Consider the following 26,334-nt stretch of genomic DNA (forward strand, 5'->3'; position numbering starts at 1 on the left):
AAAACTTCCTGCTGTATGTGAAACTGCGTGACACTATGAAGTCAAAGCGGAACATGGAAATTGAAACCCTCACATCCACAGGTGACAAAGCTGTAATTTCAGCGCTGTGTGGATTTTCAGGTGATTTCCACCGCAGGAAGGTCCGGCCGACCCAAATGCCGTAAAAATGAAGATTTGATGCCCTTATTTGAAAGCCCTAAGCAAAAATCAGACAAGGTACTCATTTATGTCTAATAGAAACAAGTTGCACAGGCCAGCTCGTCTCTCATGCGATGCCCACTGCAACGTTGGCCAGCTCAAAAATGGTTCCTCGCAGCTGCTGGGAATCCTCCTACGCTTGATGAAAGCCTGCCTGTAAACTGAAAGGCTCGCACAAGAGCTCAGAAGCCGCAGCCACATGTGTAATTAACTGCCTCAAAAAGAATCGGCATCATAAATGGCTCTTTGGTTATAATTTGCCCATCCCAGAATAGCAAAGCTCACAGAGAGAGAGAGGCCACAAAAACACAGGATGGGCGGCAGGCATAGTTTGAAGGGTTGAGATGCAAAAGATTTTAATTTCAGTCAAAATATTCATTCGGTCACCCGTTGCAATTCTTTTGATTGGCCCTGTGGCTAACATAAATGGCTGCAATATTCATTCTTCACATATACAGTATGCTTTTTGTCAAAAAAAGTATGAATTAATACATATACAATGCAACTTTGTAAATTTGTTTCAAACAAATTACTATCAACACATATTCCTTATCTTCAGTAAAGCCTGCATGTTAAAACATACTCAAAATAAAAATAGCTTATCAAATGCATAGCATTTTTCCAAGAGAAACTGCACAGATTGTGCAGTATGAAAACAAAACAAGATTCGTACCAAAACTGGATGTGTCTCTTTATTATATATATTTATATATAAAAAAAGCTTTTGGTCTAAGAAAGTTACTCTGAGAAATGCGAGTTAATGTTTTTCTTCAACAAGTTTTGACATCTCCCCTTCTAATGTAGCTAGTAGATTAAATTTCCTACCATGAAAATATTTTCTTTCATGGCTACGATTTTACTATGCTTCTAACCTTCCGCATTGCAGACATTTGGATTTTCCAGACGAGCATTTCCAAAGTGTCAAATGATCCCTTTTAACTGAAAAGTACCTACTATATGTTCTTAATGAAGCTTCAAATTTGTTTCATGAACCCAAAGGGTGTATTTTTGACTCGTCGAGACGCCGCTGTTCAACATTGGGCTGAAAGCATTTTTTAAACCCTTTTATTCCAACCAAGAGTTTGTAAAAGATCATCATTGTTCATCTGCTTTGGTTTCCATTGCAACATTCACGCAGTCATTTTTTGGGCCTGCTTCGTGTCGTCCCGCAATGGCCTCTGGGTAACAAAGTCTCCCACTGACCTCAGGCTACTCTGGAAAAACGATGCGGTCTCATTGGCCTGCTCTTGGACAGGACTTGAGAAGTCGTCTTCCAGCGGCGCATCGTCACTTTCGAGAGACGTCTGACCCACGTAAACAACGATGACATCACCGCTGAAGTTCACCACCTGGCCGCTGGAGATGAAGGTCGTATTGTGATTCCCCGATACTTGACCTATTTGAGACAAAATATAGAATACCATTCAAAATGTATCATGAATCAAAAAGTCTGCCTTTACAAAGATAATTTGATTGACAGTCTGAAAGTTACCTTGATACTATACAACTACTCACTTATTTACATTGAGTTGTTTTTTTCATACATACACACTCGTGCCATTCTTCATTTACTTTACTGATCTGCATGTTCTAGTTTGGGAAACCCAAGACTACCATGAAGAAAAGAAGTCTCAGAAGATGAAGAAATATGGGTGTTAAATTCTTTCATTTGGTTCAACTTGAGTGCAAACCGTATTTTTACACCCAGGCAGCTGCATCCAAGCAGACCCAATAAACAATAAACAGCGTCTCTATTTGGGAGCCTTTTTCTCACTTTGAGGTCTGACTTTCCCGCCTACGCATGGAGTCGACCTGTTGTGACTCTCACGCGAGAACGTAAGCAGCATCAACAGCGTTGACAGAAAAGACAGAAAAACACACAAACGGAGCTGCAGCAGACGCAGGCAAACAGCGTCTTTTTCCTGGAATAACAGCGTGAGAGGTCCAACTTGAAAATATGTCTTTCCACCACAAGTTTGAAAACAAAGCTCTCTGGAATCTGCTTCTCTTCACCCCATCCAATTTCTGACTGATTTTTCTGGATGCCCAACAACAGCAACATACTGTAATTTTAAACCGAGCCGAACGCTGACAGAACATCTCTGTCGTGTTTTGTTCTTAATCATAATTCCTTAATGGCAAAACATCACGTATTAAAGTATATAATGGAGCAGGCAGGTGAACTGAAAATAAATTTGCGGGAAGCCTAACTAATGCACGCGTGATGGGAAATGGTATTTGTTTCATGTGTGTAATTATGGGCTCTGGTCATCAGTGAGAGTCTCACAGATTCGCATGTGTGTGTGTGTGCGTGTTTGGTGGATGGGGTTATAAAAGTATTACTCAAGCTGTGCACATCTTGCTACAATTAAAGCTGTGGTCACTTGACGCAACCCTAAGAAGGTCTGGATAAACAGGAACTCTGTCAATGGCTCACACTGACGCACACGCATACATATACGTATAACGTGTGTCGTTCTGGTGGTCTATATTGAGAAAAAAAAAAAACATAAGTATTCTAAGCCTGTGTGGTCCAACAATTGGCACAACATATGTATGTATTGAAAGAAAAACCTCTACTATATGTTTTATGAGCTGAAGTTATGTGATTATCCCACTAGGAGTCTTATTTTAAACAAACGCAATGTAGTTTTTCCGTAGAATAATAGCCCATAAATATTTGGAATCCTAACTTGCTTTAAAATAATAAAAAGTAACATGGAAACCAAATATCTACTTTTGTGGGGCATTATCTTATTGTTGGACCGGACACCTCTCCTGCTGCGTTAATAATGCAGCATTTAAATATACGAGTAGATCTCTATTGTGTGTGTAGATTCTGCTTGAAACCTACTACAGCCTTTCCGTACTTGGAAGTATTATTCATGTTTTTTTTTGGCTTCTGTTAGAAATATTAAACAGATGAGCCATGTGAGGCTGCAACTTTCCAGTAAAAGCCAACATACATTTCATTTCATGTTATTCCTGGTGGACTCTTCCAGTTTTCTGTGGAAATCCAAAACTGTGAGTGTAGTGTGTGGCAGAGTAGTGAGGTGGCCTACACAAACAGCGCAATGGATCCACCTGGCAAACATAAGCGTGCACACTCACTACCGCATGCATTTTTTTTTTTTTTTAAATAAGCCACAAGTGTAGAAGTTTCAAATAGACATTTTTTGTTACGTCATTTAATTGATTTACTTGGCAGAACTAATCATTTTGAGACATTTATACCAAAACAGTGATATTTAAATCGTGATACTAGTACTATAGTTTGTAGGCTCCCTTTTATCTCATATGAAAGAATTACTGGAAAAAAAAAAAAATCTGCTTTTACAAAATTTTTCCAGACATGTACTAATTCTACCATGTGTTTATGATTTAGGGTGCAGTTTGCACTTTCTCTTTCCATGAAGCTAAACAAACTACCGGTAACCCAAATATTTGCAACATCACTCAGGAAAGTTGTTTGTTATTTTTTGAAACATACCTGAGGTAAGAGTTGGTTCTGCAGGCTGACTCTGCAGGCTTCCAGGGGGACACTCGAGCGCTGTGTCCGCCGACAGGAGTGTTTTTCCTCTGCTGTCCTCCCAGGAGGCTCCGTAGCCTTGCTCCGCATTGGAGGCCTCCTGAGGCTTTTCTGTGTAGACATCTCCAGTCGATGAGGAGGTCTTTAAAGGGCTGACTGAGGTGATCACGGGGGGCCCACTGTTCTCTGCGGATGAGGAATCTGTGCTTTCCAGTCTGTAATATCCCTTCTGCTTTACTGTTGACATGTCTTTCAGGTGACCTTTGAACTCTGTTTTTGCCCTAGCCTTGCTCAAAGGCACACAAAGCTCAGGAACTGAACTTGATGGAGGATTGACCGAGGAAGAGCGATGGAGAGGTGGTGAAAAGGAGACAAGAGAGGCAATGCTTTTTTCACTCTTGACCATGTGTGCGTTGCTGACTCTTGGACTCTTCTCCTCCTCGGGTCTCTTTGTTGCATATAGACCACCGCAGGAGCAAGTCCAAGGGGTCCCTGGACTGACAGCTTGGCTACAGTCCTCATTCTCCCCAACTTCCAGAGGCTCCCGGACCTGAATGCTGCATATGCAGGAACCCGGCAACAGCGGAGAGACGCTTGTGAGTTCCTCTTCTTCGGAAACTTCCTCAGGGCCGCCGGAACTTTCGCTCTGTCCCGCTGTCACTGTCTCCTTCTGAGGGCCGTCATTCGTATTGGTGGTCCTTTCCTGGGGCTGAGGGAGGGAGATGGCAGCAGCTGGAGTGGAGGGGAGTAAGGTGCAAGGGGGCTCGTCACCAGTTTTAGTGTGAGGGGCTTGGCAGAAGAGTTTGGTTGTCTCACATGGGATGTATTTGAGACCGCCTGCTGAACCACTTTGGTAAAGAGGGGCCAAAGTCTCCTAAAGCAACAAGGAATAAAAGAATTGGATGAATTGTCAAAAATGTCTTAAAGCTACTATCAATCTCAACATGTTCTTACCTGCTGTATCCTGGTCCTTTTCAGGTTCTGAACACATGATCGCAGATTAACTGGAAAAAAAAATCCATTTTACACAGGCTGATGGGATGCCAACTTAAAACCAAATCATATTCAGTTGCAACTTACAAGACAGTAACTTGAGTTTGTCTTTATAACAAAAGAGGAAGAGGATGAGGAGACAAAGGATGGTGATGGCTGATAACACTGACACTATCACCCAGGATGGGGCAGCACCTATATGTAGATGACATCAGAATTACTTTTATATTGATCTCCTTATTTTACATGAATTTATGTGATTTTTTTTTTTTTCTTACTGGAGACTGGTGGTCCACACACAGCATCGGCTTGAGCGCTGCCTGCTCGCGTCTCACTCCTGCCCTCTGCCTTACAACTGATGGAGAGAAGGAAAAAAGAAAAACACCATGAAGTGATTTACAGAAAATAAAAATCATAATATGCTAGCCACAGAAATGCAAGGTATCCCAGTCTTTATTAAGTTACTGAAATGTACAAAATAATTGCTGCCGCAAAACTGATATATGAAGTCACTAAAATCTTGCCACATAAATATACATTGAGCCATAAATTATCTTTCCTTATATTGTGCCAGAAAGTTACCACAAAACATTATTTGTCTCCAAAAAATGTTACATTGTCAATGAAATGCAACTTTTGCCACAAAATGCTGGATTAGGTCACTCACTGAGATGATACATATAGAAACCACAGAAATGCTCCGTCACTAAAATGTTGTTGAAACCAAATCAACAATTGGTTGGCTTTTTCATATTTGGATTGCATTTCATATTTGAAACTAAAGGTGGTACAAGGTAAAGAAAGAATCATAAAAACAACAGCAAATATAGAAATAAAAGCATAAAACCGAGTGTCTAAATATCCTACTTGTGTCACATATATAGCCAGCCAGCTGTGTGAAGATTAATGTGAGGGAAAACCATGTCGCTCCCTCTTCTACTTTTGGATGGGAGCACAAGTGGAAAGTGATGTGTGTGATCCAAGGTTGCAGAGGAAGCGGTGTGTGTGTGTGTGTGAGTGTTACTCATCGCAGTTGGCTAGCAGCAAGCATCAAAACCAAGATTTTTTTTTTTTTTTTTCCGTTCACAATGTCAAACCAACCGTGTGCACTTACTTAGTCCACTGTTTGCATTGTTTGGTGTTGTTGTCCGCAGAAAAGAATCCTTTCTTACACGGAGCGCAAATCTTCCTTCCATTTTTAGATTCTGTAATGTATAGAATACATGATGTCACGATTAAGTGCATCTCTTTGGTGGGAGAGGTCTATCTCACCTGGTTCAACCTCGAGTCCATATCCGGGTCGGCATGAGGGGATCTTCTCACAAAACTCACAGTTGATGAGAGAACACTGGAGGTTGGGAAGACAGCGACAAGGCTCCTCTGCCTCCAGATTTTCCGGCCTGGACATAAAACCTTTACCTGGGAATTCAGAATAAAACTCACAATTTGAAATCTGATAAAAATGTATTCATTATCACAGTTCTGAGGTTTGGGGTTTGAATCTTAACTCGGGCCTTCCTGTTAGGAGTTGGCATCTTCTCACCGTGCTTGTGTGGGTTTTCTCCTTGCTCTCTCTTTTTTTCTCTCCCACATTCCAAAACCATTTTTATGGATCCGAGCAGCCTATATGTACTTTTTTTTTTTTACTACCTCATGAAACTTTTTAAATGTTGCAAATACTCTCATTACAGATGACGTTGATTTTAGACATCTTGATTGATAAAGAATAGTTCTTGAGTTCCTGACCTGCATCACATATTCTCTGCTGGAGGCAGCGGGTCTCTTGGGTCCAGTAGGGCTGGTACTCCCCATGACCACATTTCACACATTTGGTCTGATGGGATTCAGTGCAATCTGAAAAGACACGTAAGCCTGCCAGGGCCATGAAGAGAGAAAAGGGTTACATCTTAAATGGAATGCACTGATTCAGCTAAAAAAAAAATTGCTAATCATTCAAAGGGTCGATTTAAAAGACTGTTACCTGGTTTACACTTATTGCAGCATCTTGTGCCCTTTAAGTACTGCTGTTCGCCACATTGAAGAGACTTGGAGGCTGCGTTCTGAAGATATGCCAGCAAAAAAGAAAATCAGCTTTCCACAAATCTGTCCAGACATTTGAAGCAATAAAAAAGGAGAATAATACCAATGTGAGCGTACATTTTTGTTTTAAGGGCATCTTTCTCCATAGCCATGTGATCATTGGATATGGTGGTGAGTAATGAGAGGAAGAGGACAAAACGTTTTCCGAGACGTGCCCTGGAATTATTTCCGCAAGCTCGCAAGTACCTGACCAGAATCCAGACCATCAAACCAAAATCTAGTGGCACCCACTTACAAGAGGAGCCATCTGGAATTGGACAAAAACCTCCATTTGGGTGAAAGGATTCCTTTTTATTTTCTAAAATCCCTCTCCGTACTCCATGAAGGATAATATAAAGGAATACATAAACCACAGCTGTAGTTCTGATGATATGATTATTTGCAAGTTAAACAGTAATTCAAACTTGCTATTTTGAGTTTGTCCAAAATAATCTTCTATTATAATAAAGCTTTCATGACGGGAACTGTGAGCAGTTTAATATTTGTCAGCAAAATAAAATATCATATTTTTATTGTGATTTTTATTCAAATGAGTGCAAGGCTTCTTGGTATTAAGTAAGCTTTTATTTGTTTTTTGACTCTCTAATGAGTTCACAGCCATATTTGAGGTGAACCGTCGACAGTTTGTGGAAACAATGAACGGCAGGAATCCGCTCAAACGCATACCGCAATTGTACATGTGAGCCATGTTCCATTCCGCTTTCAACACACACATTTTTTTTTTTTTTTGCAGTTTGGCATTAAAGCATCGACATCTCACCGCAATATGTATTCAATCTTTACACATCTTTCCTCATTGTCTTATTGTAATGCTGCATGGATTCGATCATTGAGAGAGATTTACAGTAAGGCGATAAGTAGGAACAGAAGGCTAACCCACCCCCAACACACACACACACACACACACACACACACATATGTGCTGTGGGTGAATTTCTTGCCACAGTGCTGAAGCAGTGAGTCTGGCTGTTATGACAGCAATGATGCCAAAACCACAGAGTCTCATCTAAATGCAGAAAAATACAACCTATAGTCTGCCTCTTACAAATTCAGCCCCTTCAAAAAAGTCCTTCCTTCCACAAATACCCCGACATAGAACAATGACATTAAAAAAATATAGAATAAATGATGTATTGAAACAAGCATCTGTTTTTCCCATCTGCTATCGTCCTTTTCATCTTGGAGCCAACCAGCTGCAGACCATATGATGGCGTAGGTGATGAAAGAAGGATGAATGCAGGATGGAGGATATCAAAGAAGGGTGTAATGGTCAAGGACACTAGTGAGGAAGGAAGTCAGGAAAAAGGGAAGGAAATAGGATGGAAGTGAGGGTGTAAAGTAGAAAGGATGTAAGGAAGGACCGGAAGGAAGGATGCAAGGAAGGAAGGACGGACAGATAGATAGATTGATCAACCAACTTGGCAGATGAGTGATAAGTACATGCTATATGTTTGGAGACACTAAATATAATGTACATACTTCAGCTTACTTTGTCCAGCCTGTATGATTATAGGTAACATTTATAGGGCCGACCTCAAAGCTAACTTTATCCTCTCTGTGGTCACACACTGTGAGAACTGGCAAAAAGAGGAAGGGAGGGAAAGAAAACATCCAACGAGTGCAGAAATGTAAAAACGAACACCTTTCTGGCAGTTTTGTTTAAAACCCGTAAGCAGGCTTCATGAGATAGCATCAGACCAGAACCAGAGCATTCCAAGAGAAGGATTTGCATAACGGCCTCAGCAGCCAAAGGCAGGGAGCCAATAAAAGCAGCGTTTGACTTTTTGGTCTTTTGAGAGATTTATGAGGCTGCAGGAAAATCAACACCTTGAAAAGTTGCCGTGACTCATTTTGTATATATTTTTAAACATCACACCCCTTTTGGAAAACGGAACATTTCAAATGGGACAACTTGAATCTGTAATGGGTAGTCAAGCAGTGAGCGGCCAGCCGGACGGTAGATAGATGAACAAAGGCCTCATAAAAGTTACCAGGCACATGCATAAATAACTCCAATTACAGCTCGTGTCATTCACTAAAATTAGTTTCCACATTTTCATCCAGCAGCGGCTCGACGTTACACAGGGCGTCTTCCGATGAATATGGAACAAATTGTACAAAGTGGGTGAAAACCGAGAAAACGGAGGGGAATTCTTCGGGGATCCTGTGAGTCAGTGATTGCACGACTATGGTGAGAACAAAACCAAAGACAAAACTTTGCAGCGTCACTTGCAAAACACATGCGAAAACACCTCTCGAAAAACCAGTCTCCGCAGCAGGGACTGCTTTCTTTTCCCAGGATGCCCTGTCGCTTTGAGCCAATTGACAACTGTCCTTCAAAGATATCTTGGAGGAGTAGAAAGGAGTAAGGGGGAAAAGGAATTGTGGCTACGTTCCAGTCACAATGATTGTGGTGGTTACTGGAACACAAGGCGTGATAGATAACGGCTGCCTGGCAACCACATCTTGGAAATAGCATCCCTCTGGACAATGGATATGTACACTAATACATACATATAAAAAAACAAAATACATATAAAATATATTTTACATTATATCTATTTATTTTTTATATTATGTATATTTATTTATTGATCTATATATGTATATTAGTGTAAAGACTGAACAAATATTACCATGTTCACCTTTTACAAAATGATACTTTCAAAGTGACTTACCTGTGCATGATAGGCAAGCAGGATGCACGCCATCCAGCATGGGAATATCCACCTTGGGGGAAAGTTTAGTTCCATATCTGCCGTGTGATGAGGACAAAGTTTTCAGCACCTCTCAGCGAATTACTCCTCAGGTGCGCGGAAGCGTGCACTCCGTGCCACAGGGCATTCTCGCGCCTTCCTTTCTCCGGTCACTCACGCCTTCTGTGAGGAGCGTGCAAGCAAAAGCTTGTAAATGGGAAAAGAGAGAGAGAGGGAAGGAAGGAAGGAACGCCTCCCACACAGTGTCATATGTTAAGAGAAGTGGATCCCCCTCCTTTATGCCCTTTTAGTTGTTCTTATTCCCTATTTGGAATCCCTAGAATTAATCCAAAAACTTTGCTTGAATGTTATTGAGACTCTTGATTTGTGGCATCAGGAGTTGCTACAGTGAATCAGAACTTTTTTGCAAAGTTTTTACGATGCATGCCCTGCTGCTGGAACCTTGTTATATTTTTCATCCAGACCTGCAGTGGGACCTTGGTTGCAAGGGCACAGGCACGTGCACACATTGACCCCAGGTGGTGCTCAAGTACCTGCCCAGAAAAAGTGACCTTTTTTTCTGCATTAACTATAAAAAAATACTAAAAAAATATATTTTTTTTATACATAAAATTGAGTATTTTTTTCTTATAGTGTACAAGAAGTGATAAAGCTCTTTAAATGATTTATCTTGGTGTCATTTTTCCTGCCATTTGAACAGGGGTGTGTCAACATACTAGTTGTAATGTTGACTCTGCTGTGAGTGTTAACAGGAATGAGTATTTTTTTTTATCATACTGTAACTTAAGTTTCTCAGTATAGTCAATGTCAACAAGAAGGGTACCACGCCCCCCATTTCTGAGGAACCATCAATAAATAAAATGTGACAGTCCAACCACTTCATTTGCATATCCATCACTGCAAAACCGACAGTTATGCAAATGTCAAAGGATAATACAGAAGAGGGGGGGAAAAAAAGGGGGAACCATTAACTACAGCAGCTAAAATTACATTACGCAGAGGAATACTGTAGATTTGTTAAAAGTGCAGCATGAAAAAGGAATAATAAGAATTTTAAACTCAGGGCTATTCCAACACACAAACACATTTTCCCCCCTAAAAACATGCTGACAGATGCCGCTTTGTGGTTGGGCCTGTGCAGCTTGCACAGTAGCAATTAAGATCCAGCTATGGCTTTTTTTTTCCCAAAGCCACCCTAAATGGACTCTGAACGTACAACAAATACCCACACATTTCCCCAATAAAACTCAAACTGCTCGAGAATCAAAGCATAGCTTGTTTAGCTGCACGAAAACGTAAACTGCAAGCAGACGCCATGCTGCTTGATGAGCTTGAAATGGACCTGCAGACAAACCACATTTTTTCCTTTTAGCTCTGTAAGCATGTTTGGTCGCATTGGTTTTGGCGTCACTTTGAACTAATCAAAGTTCCGGAAAAAAATGCAAACACTGCATATTAATTCAAGAATGCTGCTGATGAAGAAAACTCAGCTTCCTTCACTGACCTTCCAACAGTATTGTTGCTTCCACTTGTTAAGGAAACAGACATGACCCGTGAGTCACCCGAGTCAATTGTGTGACTAAGAGCTGCCGAATGAAGGCCACTTGTACATTCACCTAGAGGTATACACAGATTTGCATGGCCACGCCTCTTTTGGCAAGCAGAGGCATGCAGAACAATAGTGAATCAAGCAGCGCAGGAATGGGAGCTTGCAGCGGAACACATAAAACGGCTCCAGGACTTTACTGATCCATATCAATTATTTGTCCACCTGCACAGTTATCAGGTCTAAAAGTTGAGCATTAGCTTGAATATGCAAATGCTTTATCAAGGGCCGGCCGGTATTTAACTTGCATAATGATCAAACTGCAATTCTTAAATTTGAAAATGTTATTTGTTAGTAGAGTAAAATGTAATGATTAAAACTGGAGGGAAAATGTTGGGAATGCCCCATATTCTGGACTTTGGTTACTTGCAAAGAGACAGAGCACATCCAAGTGTTACCATTGAGGGGCGGGGCTACCAAAGTCATGTGTTTGTCTCGTCAATGACTTTTGTTTTATTGCTTTCAGCACCTGCTGGCGCTTTGAGCTATAAAGCGGTTTTCCCTTTGTGCCGACAGGAATAACTGATAAGTGGAATGTAAATACACAAACGATCTTTTATTACACCATGACACAGATTCCAAATATACACAAGTACCAACCACTCAGTTCAATGTATGATAGTTATTTACGTTTTCCTCCAAGCTTTCCTCTCCTCAAAAAAACAATCAAATATCCACTATTCAATCAGAAAGCGTGGACGCAATGGACCCAAACTCAAAGCATAACAAAAAAAAAAAAAACTTAACACAACAGTAGTGACCGTGAACATGCATAAGAACAACGATAATTAGGAACAAAATAATGAAGTGCAAATGTCTTTGGAAGTTAGAAATAAAGTGTGTTCTCCTTCAATAAGATATAAATAAGTTATAAAATAGAAGCTATCAAAATGGACAGCAGAGACAGACTTTTTGAGGAAACAAAGGCAAGACCATTATTTTGAATTTCAAGTAGGCGATGTTTCGGAACCGCATCCACGCACACGCACGCACGCACACACACATTTGTAGTCACTTTAAGGATCGAAGCCTTTCATTTCGCTTAGACATACTTAATATCATTGACTGTCCATTGTTAGCTCCAAAATGGCACCTGCTAAAAATCAGAGGTGACCACCGTGCAGGTACTGTTTGCTTCCTCCTCCAATGAAAACATGTTCATTGCGTTCCAACGATGCCCTCGCATCCTGAAATGTCCAGGAAAGATGTCCCACTTCTTATGGAATACTAAACTCTTACCCTCTGCTGTGTTTCTTTTTGTAAACTAAGATGTCAAACGAACACTGACTGAGAAAGAAAGCAAGTCAACGCTATCCGTCCATCTGTTAAAAGTGCACGTTACATTTGATTGGTCATCTACGTGGAGCGATAGCAGACGGGGGACGGTCATCGGATGTTGCGGTTAAGGAGCGTGGCGGCGTTCACTTCTTTCTCTGGAAAACGTTGGCCAGCATGGCGCCCGACGTAGTCAGCTGACCCATCTTGCTCAGGAACTTGGTCTTGGCATCCTCGCCCACCAACGTGGATGCGATAGACATGGAGCTACAAACGACAAGCATCGTGAAGCTTTGCTTTGTCACGTACTTGCGTCGTTGACCAACTACAACAGCTTGACCTTTGACCCGGTTGTAAATATGAAAATCCTCAATGCGTTTGCATTACCAGATGTTTTAAAATCAATGATTTCCCCTTTGGAATTAAAACAAGACTTCCTCTTACCCTTGTGCATCTCCCATTCCTCTGTTTTCCACCTTGATCTCACACTCTTTAACCATGGAGCTCAGAATCACCTACGGAGGGAAATAAAAATGACACATAAACACGATGATGACGTTAAGAAGGTATTTGTATGTTTGCAGGTTCCTTAATAGGGCGACAGTCTGGAAACAAATTCCAAAGACTCAAGCGTCAGCTGATTGTTAGTCACCTTGGGAAAAATGCTCACATGAAAAGAGCTCGCGTGAGATGCAAAAAAAAAAAAAAAAAGCCGGAGCAGTTTTCAAGCGCTTAGGGTGGAGTGTCACATGGTCACGACTTCACCGTGCGTGCGAGCGGTTTACTGACCTCGTGCTCTGGTGAGAGCTGCTCCATGTCGGCCCGGAGACACCTAAGGCCCGGTAGGAAGTGGTTGATCATCACCTCCTCGGATATGACTGTGCATGTTAGGTTAAGCGATTTGCAAACAATACAGTAGCTTCAGACAATAGTCTAATATAGATGCCCATTGATCTGTTGGGAAATAGTCAAAGTGGCCAGTCAAAATGTTCCTTTCCATTCATTTTGGACTACACCCCGGACTGGTCGTCGGCCAATCACAGATTAACACCCCATCAAAATGTCAAGTTACTTCCCAAAAATGTGGTTGGGCTATATATGCAAGATTCCAACAACGGCGCCAAACATTCCATGGCCATGACCACCTGTCTGAGCCAGTGACATCAAGCGGGACACGGTCAAAGCTCCTCTACTTTTTGCAATGATGTGAATGTTCAATTTCAGCGGCTGCGGTGCTGATGAGAAGTGAGCGCGCTGTCGTGGGAGGTAAAGCCTCTGAGGTTAGCTCCATACGTTTGAACTAAGCCTGCACTGTCAAATGACAGCCTGACAATGAGCCGCAGGAATGAACCTCCGACCGGTGGCGCTGCTGCTGCCAACTTGCGCGCCGGAGGGGGGGGGGGCTTTCGGGAGGGGGAGACACGGCAGACAAGAAGCACAGAGACGTAGCAGGAGAAGAGAAAAGGAGGAGGTGGGGGGGAAATCGAAACGCTATTCTGGGGGAACAGAACCGAGCTGATGTTCACTTGCTTTTCTCTCACGCTCTTCCTCTTGCAGCCTCCTTCATGCTCTCCTTTGCTTAACCAACCTTGTAATTACATCTCGTTCCTAAAATAAAAAGGGGGGGGGGGGGAGTCCAAATGTATTTTCTCTCTTTTGCTTCCTGCCAAACGACAGAAGACCTCTGCCAAAACACACACATAACTGGTCCACAAGCAGAGGGCCACTCTTGATGCGTACCGTGAGGAATCAAGGGCGCTATCAGACCAGCACGGCTAAATGTGAAATGACCCCCGACAAAGGATACAACAGCAGGAGAGGGCGCTGTAGGCTTCAAACAGCTGGGTGGCAATGTCAATCCTCTTGCTATCCACCGTTTGGCTGTTGTTAGCCTGCGCCAGTTTGTGCAGGTGCGGCAGTACGACTGGACCGAGGAGCACAAATGGAAAGTAAATACCATATATGGGATTTTTTTTTTTTTGCTCTCATCATTTCGCATACATTCGTCTCTGAAGCGAGGTTCGGCGTTGGGTCCGACGCGTCCGAACGTCCTGATGATCTCCATGTGCAAAGAGTGCTGATCTTGATACTGAGGGTCCTCCAGGAAGGATGCCAGCTGCATCTTGACACGCTCCAGCAGCTGAAACAAACACAAAACAGTTGTTAGTACATTGGTGCACAATTGAGGAGATCTTTTGGACTCTTTACCTCTTTCTGTGTCACCGTCTCCATGATGGTACCAAAGGCAGGAATTGTGGATATCCTCACAGAGCTAAATACAGCAGGAGAGCAACATTAAGAGGTGAGGTGACTATTCATAACCACCATTGAAGGCACCTACACGAAAAATGTCTAAAAAATCCACTCCATGAGTGAGAGGCTGTGAAATATAACAATACTGTAATAATATAAGAAGGCCAGAAAGAAAGTGCTGATGCCAGCTGCGTAAACTAAACATTTAGACAAGTTCTGCTGAAGGCTGCGTGTTAAATTTTTACAGGTTTTGAACATTTTTGCTGATCTGGTCGAGAAGTGTTTATGTGACTTGTCATAAAATGAAATGAAAACTGTAGGGCAGTGAAAGAACTTCTAAAGACAGGTACGGCATCAAAAAAAAAGCATAAAACCGCATTTTGAGCTATGTGTGATATCTTTGCTTACTTTAGAATGCAATATATAACTAAGCAGACTAAAAAAAAACTAAATAGGGAAACAAGTAAGGTAATTGTGTATTATGAATAGTATAAAAGTTGCATATTTATAATATTGTGTGAAAAAAAAATCATAATGCTACATCCACATGGCAGAGATGGGGAAAAAGGAAGTGATAGATAAAATTATAATTGCTTGATTTGTTCTGATGAAGGTGTTCTGTTGTCGAGTGACTCACAATTCAGGCCCATTGCATAGAGTTATAAGGGCCGGGGCGGCCCGGCGATCAACTAATGCTTCACTCATGCCTCGGAGAATCAACTGCAAACCCGTCACAGAGATGAGAGAGGAGGAGGGAGAGAGACAGAGAGAGACAGAGAGAGAGAGGGGTAGGGGAGGTGATAACAGAAGGTAGCAGAGATAATAAAGGAGAAAAAAAATGGAGAAAGTCGGGGGTGAAAACCAGACACTAGTCGAGGGTTTGGTCAGGAGGAGGGCCTCAGCCTCAATGGATTGGGGTGAGAAGAGAAGTCATGCATGCTGGGGTTGTGCAATTGAGAGCAGTGTGCAAAAAAAAAAAAAAACAAGCCAGACCACTCATGGAAACTGACAAGACAATGAAAGACGTTATGCGATGCTCAGCCAAGAACCGATCCACGTGCAACTCTCAACAAACACTTCAGGGAAAGCCAACGGCATCCAAGTCAAACAATGGACTTCTATGGCATCGAATGAATTTAAGTTTTAAGATTGATGTACGCTCTAGATTGGCTGGCTGACTGCTGCAGCGTGATGGTTGTCAGGCGGCAAAGAGAAGGGGGGGGAGAGACGCTGCGCAGTTAACCGTTACTGTCGGTATTGTTGATCCACTTACATTTCAGGGTCGGAAGACAGTGTGATGAGAGCAGGAACCACTCTCTGAGCGACCAGCGTCTCATTCACCCCCTTCACCAGCAGCTGATCGGATTGGACAGAGCCAGACGTGATGTCACAGAAGAGCGCGGTGCATTGGACAAGAGTGAGCGACACCGCCAATAGATAGATAGAGAGAAAATAATAAATAATATAGTGAAATAACGAAAACAAAAAAAAGAGGTGAGGTAAAAACAAGGAGCAACAAATAGAAAGCAAGCTTTTCCAAACGAACACCCAACAGTCAATATGGCCAAAAATCTTAATCTGTGGGCTGTGACAACAGACTCCAGATCAGATTGAATCCAGTCCAAAATAAAGGACAATAACGTAATCTGATCCAGGATCTGCGGTTGACCGCCACATTACAACTGGTCGTTATGTGGACAATGGTGGAGAGCTACAACAAATGGGATGGTGACAGTGAGGCGTGCGTGTGAACAAAGAAGTGCTTCACAAAAAAAAGAGGGGAAGAAATTCAGCTGAGCACTCCTCCTTCCACAAGTTTACATCAAGAGAGGCCTGGTTCCACTGTTAGGACCACAGCACATCCTCACCAAATGCACTACTTGAACGTGTGCCAACATCTCGTTGGGCAGGTAGATGTGATTCGTTAGGGTTTGGTTACATTGCTTCTGTCAGCACTTCACTGCCTGGAGCTTGGCAAAAATACAATTCAACTGCATGGAGGAGGAAAATGGCTAACAGGCAGCAACGTTTAAAAACAACTGCGGTATTGGATTTCATGAGTGACCTGAAGTCCTGAAACTGTGAAGAACACACGTCCAATTAAATTATAGTTTCCAAAACTCTTCTGCTGACTTAAGCATTTTAGTGACATATTCAGATATTTATGCGGTGAGCTTTGAGACCAGTGAAATGCCTGATCAGAACTTGGAGGTGCTAAAAACAGTGGGATCCAGGCACTCATCATCAGCAATCCGAGGTACATTTACAGCATTGGAGCTCAACATGAAATAAAAGTGTTTCAACTGATGCTTTGGTTTGCTTTTTGTCTTTACCTCAAACATCCGCGCTGAGGTGCATCGGACCAATGCAGAGGTGTGTACTACTCCGTACCAAAGAACAGTGAGTAGTAACTCATGGTATACTGGATTAGCACTAAAATAAAAAAATAAAAGAAGATGAAACCCTTAAATTAATCTGCAACCTGTGTGTTTGTGTGTGTCTCACCCCAGCTCTACAAAAGAAGCTTTCAAGCTGTCAAGAGGTGCGTGGGACAAAGACAGGGTTGTCATAACATCCTCTAAGAAACCCACTAACAACTTGCGATCCTCCTCCTTTAGCGACAGAAGAAAAACAAATTAATGACTCATATCTAATACAAAGAGGGGCAAAAATGACAAGATGCGTGAATTGTTCACGAGATTTCCACCACCTCACATTTTGACAAAGGGGAAAAAGACTTTATGAATACCTGGTTATAACAGGTCAGTACTCCTGTGGCATAGATGGGGACGGTGGCTTTAGTAAGAATGCCATTTCCAGATGAAGCATCTATTGAGGGGGGGAAAAACCCATAGCAATCTAGGTCAATAACTATTTCAAGTTCTCACAACAAAGAAAAAAAAATAGGATCGCCTTGATTTTAATGTGTCAGCAATTGCATTGTTCAGCCACTCACCAACATTCTCTTCAGACAAACGAAGTATCTCTTGGAATTGAGGTTTGACCTGCAAAACATCATTGCCACAAACAAAGTCAGTAAATTGATTAGAAATACTGAGGAGTATCTAAAAAGAGCTCAGATTCACCTTTGTGTTGGTAAAGATTTTGCCAAAGGTTCGACAGAACCTCCAAAAGAAGCGAGAGAACTCATGAACGCAGGTGGAAGAAGCAACGTTGATGCGACCCACAATCTCTATAAGCTGAGGAAGCCTTCAAAGTTAACAGAAAAAAAAAAAAAATCAATCAATAAAAAGTGATCTCTGTGTACATTTAAAGTATTTATGAGCGAGTCTCACAGCTGGTTGACCACCCAAAGTAGGCTTTCCCATCCGGTGGTCCCTTCATGCTCCAGTTGGTGGTCGTAGAGAAGCAAGAGGGCGCTCAGCATCTCCCTGCTACCGATGATGGTGGCCACATCCTGAAGGGGAGAAGCCGGTCTCGGGAAGCGAGTCACTGCAAACACACGGCAACAGGTCATGAACACACAGCTGCTTCATCCTGTCTTCTCAACGTACCTTCTATTGCAGGTATGTCGCCGTGGAGTTTGACTCGGCTGGTGAACGGCGCATTTTGCAGCACCACAGCAAAAAGTGGAGGGATCAGACTCTGCAGTGCTGATAGGAACACATGCAGCTTGTACTCATCCAGGCCATGCTCCCCCTGCTACAAAAATGGGGATAATCAACTATTAGAGCAGGCGTAAAGAGTCCATGTTAATAAATAGTCAGAAAGCTACCACGCACCATGAAGAGCTTCTCGATACGTGCCAAGAGAGAAGGGATGAGTGAAGTGTAAAGCGTTCCTAATTCCATTGTCCAGGCAGCGAATGCGGGGATGAAGACCTGGTGGACAGCACTGACTACCCGCTCTGAAGGATCGCTAAGTGACAGCACCATCAGCTCAAAACCCTGAAGAAAAAAATATACACACACCGGCAAAATTAAAAAAAAGTAGTTTGAGGGTGAAATTATGAATTTCCCTCGGGAAATCCATACCTGGGAGTATTTGTCAACATCGTCAATGTAACCCATGATAATCCCAAGACTCTTGACCACAGCTTCTCGGACCATGTCGGCCTTGTCCTCTGCAAGCATTTGCTGCAACATGGACAACACCAGCGAACTTCGGATCTCCTTCTGTGGGGACAAAATCAAAACAAGACATTTTCATTCATGCATCATTTTTTATTATTAGTGTTATTATGAATAACAAAACAATAGAAATGGTAACTTACAGGAAAATATGGTGCTAAGGCTCCACAAGACTCCGCCACAAGAAGTCTTCTCTCTGGATATTTGTGGTTAATCTGGAAGAGGGAGGACGTAAGAATGTAAAATGCAGCTGCCGTAGATTGGAAACAAAGTTGATGATCGTCAACTGCATTTTAATTCTGGAAGAAGCTGTCAACCTCCCCCATCCCGCAAAACCGTGTGAAGGGTACCTGCTCCCAGCATTGAGGAAGAAGCTCTGCCTCAACTCGTGTAGGACCCACATGCCTCGCAAAGGCAACACATCCCGTCAGGATCATTTGTCTGTTAACAAACAAAAAGAAACAATAATAAAATTCCAATTTTTAAGAGCAATCTACACCTTCAGTGTTCGCACCTCTGTTCATCATCTGGTCTCTTGATTAAGTTAAAAAGGATGTGGAGAAGCTGGTCTCTCTCTTTGGACTCTGGGTGAAGGCAGGCGGTACATAGGATGAGAGGAATCAGCTCCTGAAGCATAAACATGGAGAAGGGAAGCCAGCTTGTCAATCATTTGGGCTAAGGGGAACAAACGGGGAAATGGCAGTCAGAAGGCAGAAAGAAAGGAGAGAAAGCAGGCAACTGGGGGGGAAAAAAAATAACACAAGTACGAGAAAACTGGGAAAACGTGAACCTCAAATACCTTACTGGCATTAGACCGACGAATTTGTTTTGGTAGTGACTCTTACTCTTATTGTAAAACTCGGCCGTCTATAGGAAGACAACGATGGCAACACCCTAGTTCGCTTGCTTTAAAAGAAAAAAAAAAATCTGCCCTTTTAAAGAGTTCAGAGAGAGTTCACGGACGTTCCGGGCAGAGTAAAGATCTGGATTTGATGTGAGGCTCCCAAAGTGCGGTCAGCCTGACATTCCCGCCACACACACGCACTGAGTCAAATTAGAGAGTGCATACTGAGTTATAAATGTGTTGTTTGTTTCCAGGAGCGTATGATATTTTTCCTGCCCCGGTGCTGGAACAGTGCACAAAACCCCAACACCCTTCTGGATTAATGGAGAGAGAGAGAGAGAATATGGTTAAAGATAGGCTGTAATGAGTCACACTGGCCCAACCCAGTGTGGAGGGGGAGCAAAAATAGTCATTTTTTTTAAAGTGTTTAGTTCAAGTGACACGCACACACCAATAAAAAATAGAAATAAGTAGCAAATTTAATTATCTTTAGGTCCAGACAAGGTTTTTATTGGGACGATAGTTACACGTTAGAAAAGATTCAAATCGGGGGGAAAAAACATTTTGCTTAATAATTTACCATGACTGATAAGTGTAGCCAGGTGGCAGGCAGTGTTTCAAAATATCATTCCTCCATTTGAAACGCCTTTTGTTCTTAAGTGTCACAATCTAACAAATGAAGGTGTGTCTTCTCGTTTGGAGTGGGAGGATATTCAAGCAGCAACTGGTGTGTGTGTGTGTGCTAATGAGTCTAACGAACTGAGGACAAAGTCCGCATCGCAAAACAGACCCCTCCGTGTTCGAATGGGGGTGTTTTTGTCATTCTTGCACTTTGTTCTGTTTTTCTTGATTTCACAAAGAGATTAAATTCTTTCTAACTGTTAGTGGTTGACTAAAACAACATCACCGTAGCGATGTATGCAAAGCAGGCCAAGTGTCAAGACGTTGCTCCTATCAGGTTTCAACACTGGCTGCACGATTAATGTTCACAATAAGGAGTCCTAAAACAAAGAACTGTTTATAGTACAAGTTAAAATGGAGCAATTAAAGTGGAACTTTTTAGTAGAATTGTAAAGAAAGAAAAAAAAAGAAGCATGTTTGGGGTTGTGTGAAGACCCATGCATATGAGCGTGTTGAGGGACTCACCTGGCAAAGATGTGCAACCATTCTCTAGTGGAGATGCATGCACCAGAGTGAGAGAATGAGTGAGACGAAAAGAGAAGAAAAATAAAGCCAGTGAAGGCAAACAGAGTGCAAACATGAGTGGCGGACAAGAGGCAGGATGATAGTCGCCGAAAAAGGACACCTGCATGATAAACGCTCAATAGATGGACACACGTCAATCAGCAAAGAGTGAGCACATTTTAGTTGGGTATCCACCAATAAGCAAAAAGATATTAATGATAGATATTCTAATTTATTACGATGCACCTATTGGGTTTAAAAAAAAGGCCATTTGCTAAAAATAAACAATCTGGCACTCAACGGGCTGACTTTTAATTCTTAACATGAATGATATTCATTGCAGTGTGCCTATCTATTAAATGTCATGTAAAACAAGCATGGTGTTGTGATGATTAAAAAGAAGGGTGAACAAAACGAAGCAAGCGGACAAGGCTTTACCTCTCTTTTAGCGAGGAGGACGTTTGGGACGATATGAGGAAGGCAGCGGCCCAGCATTAACATCACGCTCTCCTCGCTATCCGCTATACGAGATACCTGAAAACGACAGCAATGTTACACTTAGTGTGATGATTGCTTAGAATGTCGGCATCAAAATGCGTGAGTGTTATTAACCTCTGCCCCAAGGCGGCTGTCTGAGCACATTCGGCAGAAGGATAGCAGGGCTTGCTGGAATGCCGGGGATAATTTCCTGGGTTAGACACAAATGAAAAAAGCTCAAAAATGGTTACTGATGCGTTGAAAACACATCAAAGATGACTGCATTTAAACAGTTGCCTGGGCTAAATGTAAAGCTCTCACGCCATCTAGTGGCAGCTGCTATCTTAAGCACTCACCTGTTTGGCTGATCAAAAGGTTCAGGTGTCCGACTTTTAATCTTATTGTGTGATTGCGGTGTGTTCTGCGTCGAGGGAGGCTCACTTTGAGGCTCTGAAACACGCTGGACATCCAGGTACTGTCCGTTATCTGCACAAGGCTGAGGAGAGGACATATACATCTGCTTAGGTGCAATGTGCCACCATAAAATATGGTGACACCCCAAAAGGCTTCAGTGGCATAAATTCAGCGTGGGAAATGTACAATGACTTTACCACAGAGGGTGGGTCAGCGGAGGAAGTGATGGCGGCGGTGCAAGAGGATGCGGGATTAGATGTATTCTGGGCGCTTCGGTCAAGAGGAGGGGAGGAGACCGTCTGCTTCAATGTTTGAAGCTCACTGTGGGAAAAAAGGAGACTATGGATGGTCGTAAAACATTCTTTTCAAATGCAGTGAAGCAAACTGGGTGCAGGTTCCAAAAAATAGGCAGAAAGGTCATATCGTTGAAATATACACAGACTGACAAACCTCTGAAGTTTTTTCATCTGATCAGCTAGACTCTCCTTCTCACTGTTGAGTAGACTGATTTGGTACTCCAACTCTTGGACGACCTCTGCCTGTTGCTATATGAAAGGAATACAAATAATATATTCTGAGAATGTCATTTTAAGAGCAAGATGACATTTTTAGAAGGTGTTTTTTTAATTTTTTTTTTTTACCTCATGCCGCTAGAGGAAAAATGATTAAGCAAACCTGCAGCGAAAGGTCAGGCTTCCTCGGGGGATCTTGAGCCGTACAGTGTCCGGTGATATCGGCAAAATCGTCTCCTACCGCTACGTCAACCATTTCCTTTGTTGGGGGAAGAGAGGAACCGCAGTTTCTGTAGAGCTGCAATAGATCAGGAGGCTTTGGAATGTTGAGGCCAACGTCATCCCACAGCTCAAAATCCTAAAAAAAAAAAAAAGCATGGAGCATTCATATTTGATATTCCGCTTGGTCATTTGCTTTTCCTATTGCATTATATCCTCATTAGAGGTGAGCTGGAGTCTATCCTAGCTGATGGGCAGAGAGGCGAGGCACACCCTGGGCTGGTTGCCAGTGGAAAATAAAAATATCAAACTCAAAACATAAGTCTCATTAGATTGCCGTACATGATTAAAGCTGGGGAATATTAATAGCATTTTCCATTTGAATAAAAAAAACGTTCTGCTGCAAGAAAAAGCTTTACCTGATCATCATTTTCATCTGAGAAGGTGATAGATGAGAGTTTGTATTCATTTTTCAACAGATATTCATTCACAAGGAAGTTTAAGGCTCTTTTCTCCAGTGGGCGTAGTGGCTCCTGAGGAACAAAGCAAAGAAGCTAGCAAATGGGATTTGAAGGAAAAAAAAAAAAAAAAAAAGAGTAAAATCTCTTAACATTTAAACCTTTCCAACAGTTAAAGATCTCCCACCTGAATTTCAGGGCTTGATTTGAAGTTCTTTCTCTCCTGAGAGGGCACGTCGTTCTCTGAACACGAAAGAAAAAAAAAATGGGATGAGTTCAGTTGGATGCTCAACATTGTTCGGGAATTCTCTTTAGACGAAAAGAAGCAAACGTGACAAAGGACTCGGGTGGAGAAGAAGTTTAAAGAGCGCCACACCTGCTGCCTGAGTCAAGTTGGCGCGCAGAGCCTGAATGGTCTCCTTTGCTTTCCGTAGCTCAAACTCCAGCACTGGACAGAGAGTGACAGCACGCACGCACACACACGCGTTCATGGACGCATAACCAGGAGGTGCATCCAAACAAAGACAAGGAAACACACAAACAAAACAAAGATGGGAGTGAAAAACACTGCAAATATATTAAAAGTCAAAAAAATAAAACACAAGAGGGTGCATGCAAACCATGGATCTGAAGAACACATGCAGCAGAGGCTCATGAAATAAAGCAAACAAAAATGTATGTCGATACTAATTGTCAGTTTTTTTTATTATAAAAAAGTACAGTGCTCCTCATATTTAGAAAAAGTCCATTTGTTGCAGCTGTCGGACAAAGGATTTCACAGGCAAAATACTTTGATCCAATTTGACTACACTATCCCTAAAAGGTTAGAGGTCACCCATGTTTATTTATGTAAACACACCATTTAAAAGTTAAATAATCCCCAAACTCTTATATATGCATGTATGCACTAATGCTTTATTAAAAAAACGCAATGACAACCAGCAGAAAAGAAAAAAAAAATCACACAAAAATATGACTATGATTAGAGAAAAATAAAACAAAGAAATTGAAGGTAGGTTGTTTTTATATGAAAAAAGAAAGAAACCACACAGTAAAGTTTAACAAATGGAGTGGAAAAAAATCATTGCATTGTTGTGCACTGATCAATGATGCTAAAGCACTTGGTATATGATTTTTTTGTTTATTTACTTAATCAAAAAATATCATGTCAAGTCATCACACGTGTGAGACATTAAAATGAAAGTACCACCATCATGAAGACGGACGGATGCTTGCAGCTCACGAGTGCACAAAATGCAATCAAAATTCAAAATAAAACTCAATCCTGAGGAAAGAAAGAGGGGAGAAGAATGAAACAAATAGCTAGTCTGGATGGAGTGACTTGTCCAGTGTTGCCAACTGGGGTTTGATCAACGTCAGGAGAAGCCCGACCGAGTCAGACAGCTGTGGGCTGGCAAATTTTTGCAAGGTAGAAGGGGAAGGTGGTGCTGCTACACATTTGGGAAACGGAACCAATGACCCTCAAAAATAAACATGGAGAACAATTACATGGCTGTACCTTTCCAGCTGCAATAATATTGAGGGTTTATTTGCGAACTAAAGACAGATTGACTCATCATAATGCATTCACACCTCTCCAAGCTGCTTACCATGTAACAACTGGCCTTTAAAGGTGCTTACGAATCACACACAGCTGTTACTTTCTAACCTCGTGAGTCCGCTGTGTCACAAATGGACCACGTGCAAGTGTGAAGCTCCTGTACCAAAAATACCACCTTAACTCTTTAAAATGAGAACGCACACTTCCATTGATGCTTCAACAATTAATTCAGGCCTGACCACATTGACCGGTTTGATGTCTCAAGTGGTAAGCCGAGGGACATTAAACCAGAGCGTAAAAGTATAAGATACGTAAAACTAGATCACGATTTACATCAGCTCTGCAGCCACTATTGGAGCTGTTTTCATTCCATCCATCCATCCATCACATCAGTCAAGCTCTGTGTTGTGCCAGCACAGGTTCATCTTACCCGCCACCCGTTCGTCTGATTCTCGATTGCCATCATCTGAGTATCGGGCAAAGTCCAGGGAGTCTAAGGTGCTGATGCTGCCTGCTCGATCTATATATCCAAAGACAATCACAGACAATCATTTTTAAAATGTATTCCATCCAATGTTACTGTAACTAAAGAAATAACTTAGCAGCCTAGTACAGAAAAGAAATATAGCACGCAAGTGTATTCAAAGCGTGTGAACACATTCCACTGGTTGCCACAATCGTAACAGTAAATCCTGTCAAACAAGCACGAGGGCCGAGATCATTCCACTAATCACATGATCTCCCGAATGCCGGATTATGAAGGCATAATTTGGAAACAAAACTTTGCATGACTTTACTAGTTCACAACAAGAGAGCTTTTATGTCATGTTTGTGAAGAAAGCATCATAATACATTTAACACAGTATAGCATATACTGTACTTTTCTTGACATAAAAGTATGAAAGGCACTTGTTCAAGTCCTGCAGCTGTACAATAGCATTTTGTTGTCCAAGTCTTGACCTCTGACCTCTTCAAGTAAAATGTGCATTCATTTATAGAGATTGAAGAGGCATGTAATTAACGTCACGGTTGATCATTTGGTGCAGCGTTTATTACATAGCAGTGTGTGCTAGGTGTCAGGTGCAGGAAGCTGATATCTAACGCTAGACTGCTTCCAAGAGCTAAATACTAGCTTATTTTGTGCATTAGAAAAGATCAACACCCAAGAGTTTAACGACAGCTACATCGTTTGACTACTTACTCAAAGGTCCACCAGGTCCAGTTCCCTGATCTTTGGCAGGTGGAGTGCCGCTCTGCCGCTCGAAGTTACCCGGGTTGGAGAAATAATCCCTCAACCTAGGGAGCTCCCTTCCTGCCTCCAACAGCTCTGTGTGCAACTCCAGGGCCGTAAGGATGTACTGATCACGCAGTAGCTGAGCCGCGATGACATCCACCGACACTCGCGATTCGGCGCTGACAGCCATAGAGGCAGTGGCCGCGGTAGAGGCAGAGATGCCCTCCCCGTTTGGGCTCGTTCGGTGGCTGGACAGTAGCAGAGTCGGAGGCACGGCGGACGGGGAGAAGGGAATACCCGGCGGCGGCCCCGGCGCCCCGTCACTCGGGCTACGCTCCGTGTCAACTGTTTCGTTGGGTCGACGTTCACTCTCCTCTTCCGAATCACTGAGATTAAACGGGTTCACCGACGCCATGTTTGCAAGAGATCGATCTTTTTAGCCACCTAAAGCTAGGCTAATCAGATCTGCTTCCTGAATGGGATGTCAAGCTAGCTGGAATACGATTCTCGCGTTAACAGTGATTGCCAGGCTACCACTCGTCACGTGACATTTGTTGACTGTTTCCAACAGAAACATATTTAAAGATAAAAAAAAAAGTTAAATAACAATATGATCCCTGAAATGACGAACAAAATAGGACTATTGCCTTAGATTTTTTTTTTAATGG

At 42.3% G+C, this 26,334-nt stretch overlaps 2 protein-coding genes across 6 annotated transcripts; both read right to left on the reverse strand.

The window, feature by feature from the left end:
- Positions 1 to 528: 528 nt before the first annotated feature.
- On the reverse strand, positions 529 to 11,128 carry tnfrsf11a (tumor necrosis factor receptor superfamily, member 11a, NFKB activator). Its single transcript, XM_049749934.2, has 11 exons — positions 11,042 to 11,128; positions 9,499 to 9,699; positions 6,702 to 6,780; positions 6,467 to 6,592; positions 5,993 to 6,139; positions 5,835 to 5,925; positions 4,999 to 5,075; positions 4,808 to 4,915; positions 4,682 to 4,731; positions 3,689 to 4,601; positions 529 to 1,594 (listed from the first exon to the last, which is right to left on the reverse strand). The coding sequence occupies exons 2-11, from the start codon at positions 9,571 to 9,573 to the stop codon at positions 1,329 to 1,331; spliced, it is 1,932 nt and encodes a 643-aa protein (XP_049605891.1). The 5' UTR covers positions 9,574 to 9,699; positions 11,042 to 11,128; the 3' UTR covers positions 529 to 1,328.
- Positions 11,129 to 11,678: 550 nt separating this feature from the next.
- Positions 11,679 to 26,202, reverse strand: relch (RAB11 binding and LisH domain, coiled-coil and HEAT repeat containing). Of its 5 annotated transcripts, none has more exons than XM_049749926.2 (31): positions 25,634 to 26,202; positions 24,863 to 24,952; positions 23,248 to 23,319; positions 23,059 to 23,114; positions 22,833 to 22,946; positions 22,358 to 22,552; positions 22,133 to 22,227; positions 21,880 to 22,003; positions 21,625 to 21,764; positions 21,404 to 21,479; positions 21,230 to 21,325; positions 20,753 to 20,776; positions 19,277 to 19,389; positions 19,113 to 19,203; positions 18,906 to 18,977; positions 18,667 to 18,807; positions 18,415 to 18,579; positions 18,187 to 18,331; positions 17,968 to 18,124; positions 17,758 to 17,881; positions 17,628 to 17,676; positions 17,421 to 17,500; positions 17,177 to 17,283; positions 17,005 to 17,104; positions 15,945 to 16,027; positions 14,627 to 14,690; positions 14,420 to 14,558; positions 14,226 to 14,342; positions 13,208 to 13,296; positions 12,863 to 12,933; positions 11,679 to 12,685 (listed from the first exon to the last, which is right to left on the reverse strand). In XM_049749926.2, exons 1-31 carry the CDS (start codon positions 26,079 to 26,081, stop codon positions 12,565 to 12,567), a joined length of 3,558 nt encoding a protein of 1,185 aa, XP_049605883.1. In that variant the 5' UTR covers positions 26,082 to 26,202; the 3' UTR covers positions 11,679 to 12,564. The 5 variants fall into 5 exon arrangements, with proteins under 5 accessions (XP_049605883.1, XP_049605881.1, XP_049605880.1 ...); XM_049749924.2 differs by lacking the exon at positions 15,945 to 16,027 and adding an exon at positions 15,309 to 15,391 and having other exon boundaries at positions 18,187 to 18,334; XM_049749923.2 differs by having other exon boundaries at positions 18,187 to 18,334; positions 25,634 to 26,200.
- Positions 26,203 to 26,334: the final 132 nt, after the last annotated feature.

Source organism: Syngnathus scovelli, chromosome 18, assembly GCF_024217435.2.
Source record: "Syngnathus scovelli strain Florida chromosome 18, RoL_Ssco_1.2, whole genome shotgun sequence".
Classification (NCBI taxonomy): Eukaryota; Metazoa; Chordata; class Actinopteri; order Syngnathiformes; family Syngnathidae; genus Syngnathus; species Syngnathus scovelli.

Bases quoted from the DNA above. Each gene is read 5' to 3' on its own strand.
- tnfrsf11a (XM_049749934.2), bottom strand. From the start codon at position 9,573: ATGGAACTAAACTTTCCCCCAAGGTGGATATTCCCATGCTGGATGGCG. The intron at 5,076-5,834 runs GTAAGTGCACAC...TCTCTCCATCAG, and splicing joins CAATGCAAACAGTGGACTAA to TTGTAAGGCAGAGGGCAGGA. The intron at 1,595-3,688 runs GTATGTTTCAAA...TGTCTCAAATAG, and splicing joins AGAACCAACTCTTACCTCAG to GTCAAGTATCGGGGAATCAC.
- relch (XM_049749924.2), bottom strand. From the start codon at position 26,081: ATGGCGTCGGTGAACCCGTTTAATCTCAGTGATTCGGAAGAGGAGAGT. The intron at 22,947-23,058 runs GTGGGAGATCTT...TTTGTTCCTCAG, and splicing joins AATCAAGCCCTGAAATTCAG to GAGCCACTACGCCCACTGGA. The intron at 22,553-22,832 runs GTAAAGCTTTTT...TTTTTTTTTTAG, and splicing joins CAGATGAAAATGATGATCAG to GATTTTGAGCTGTGGGATGA.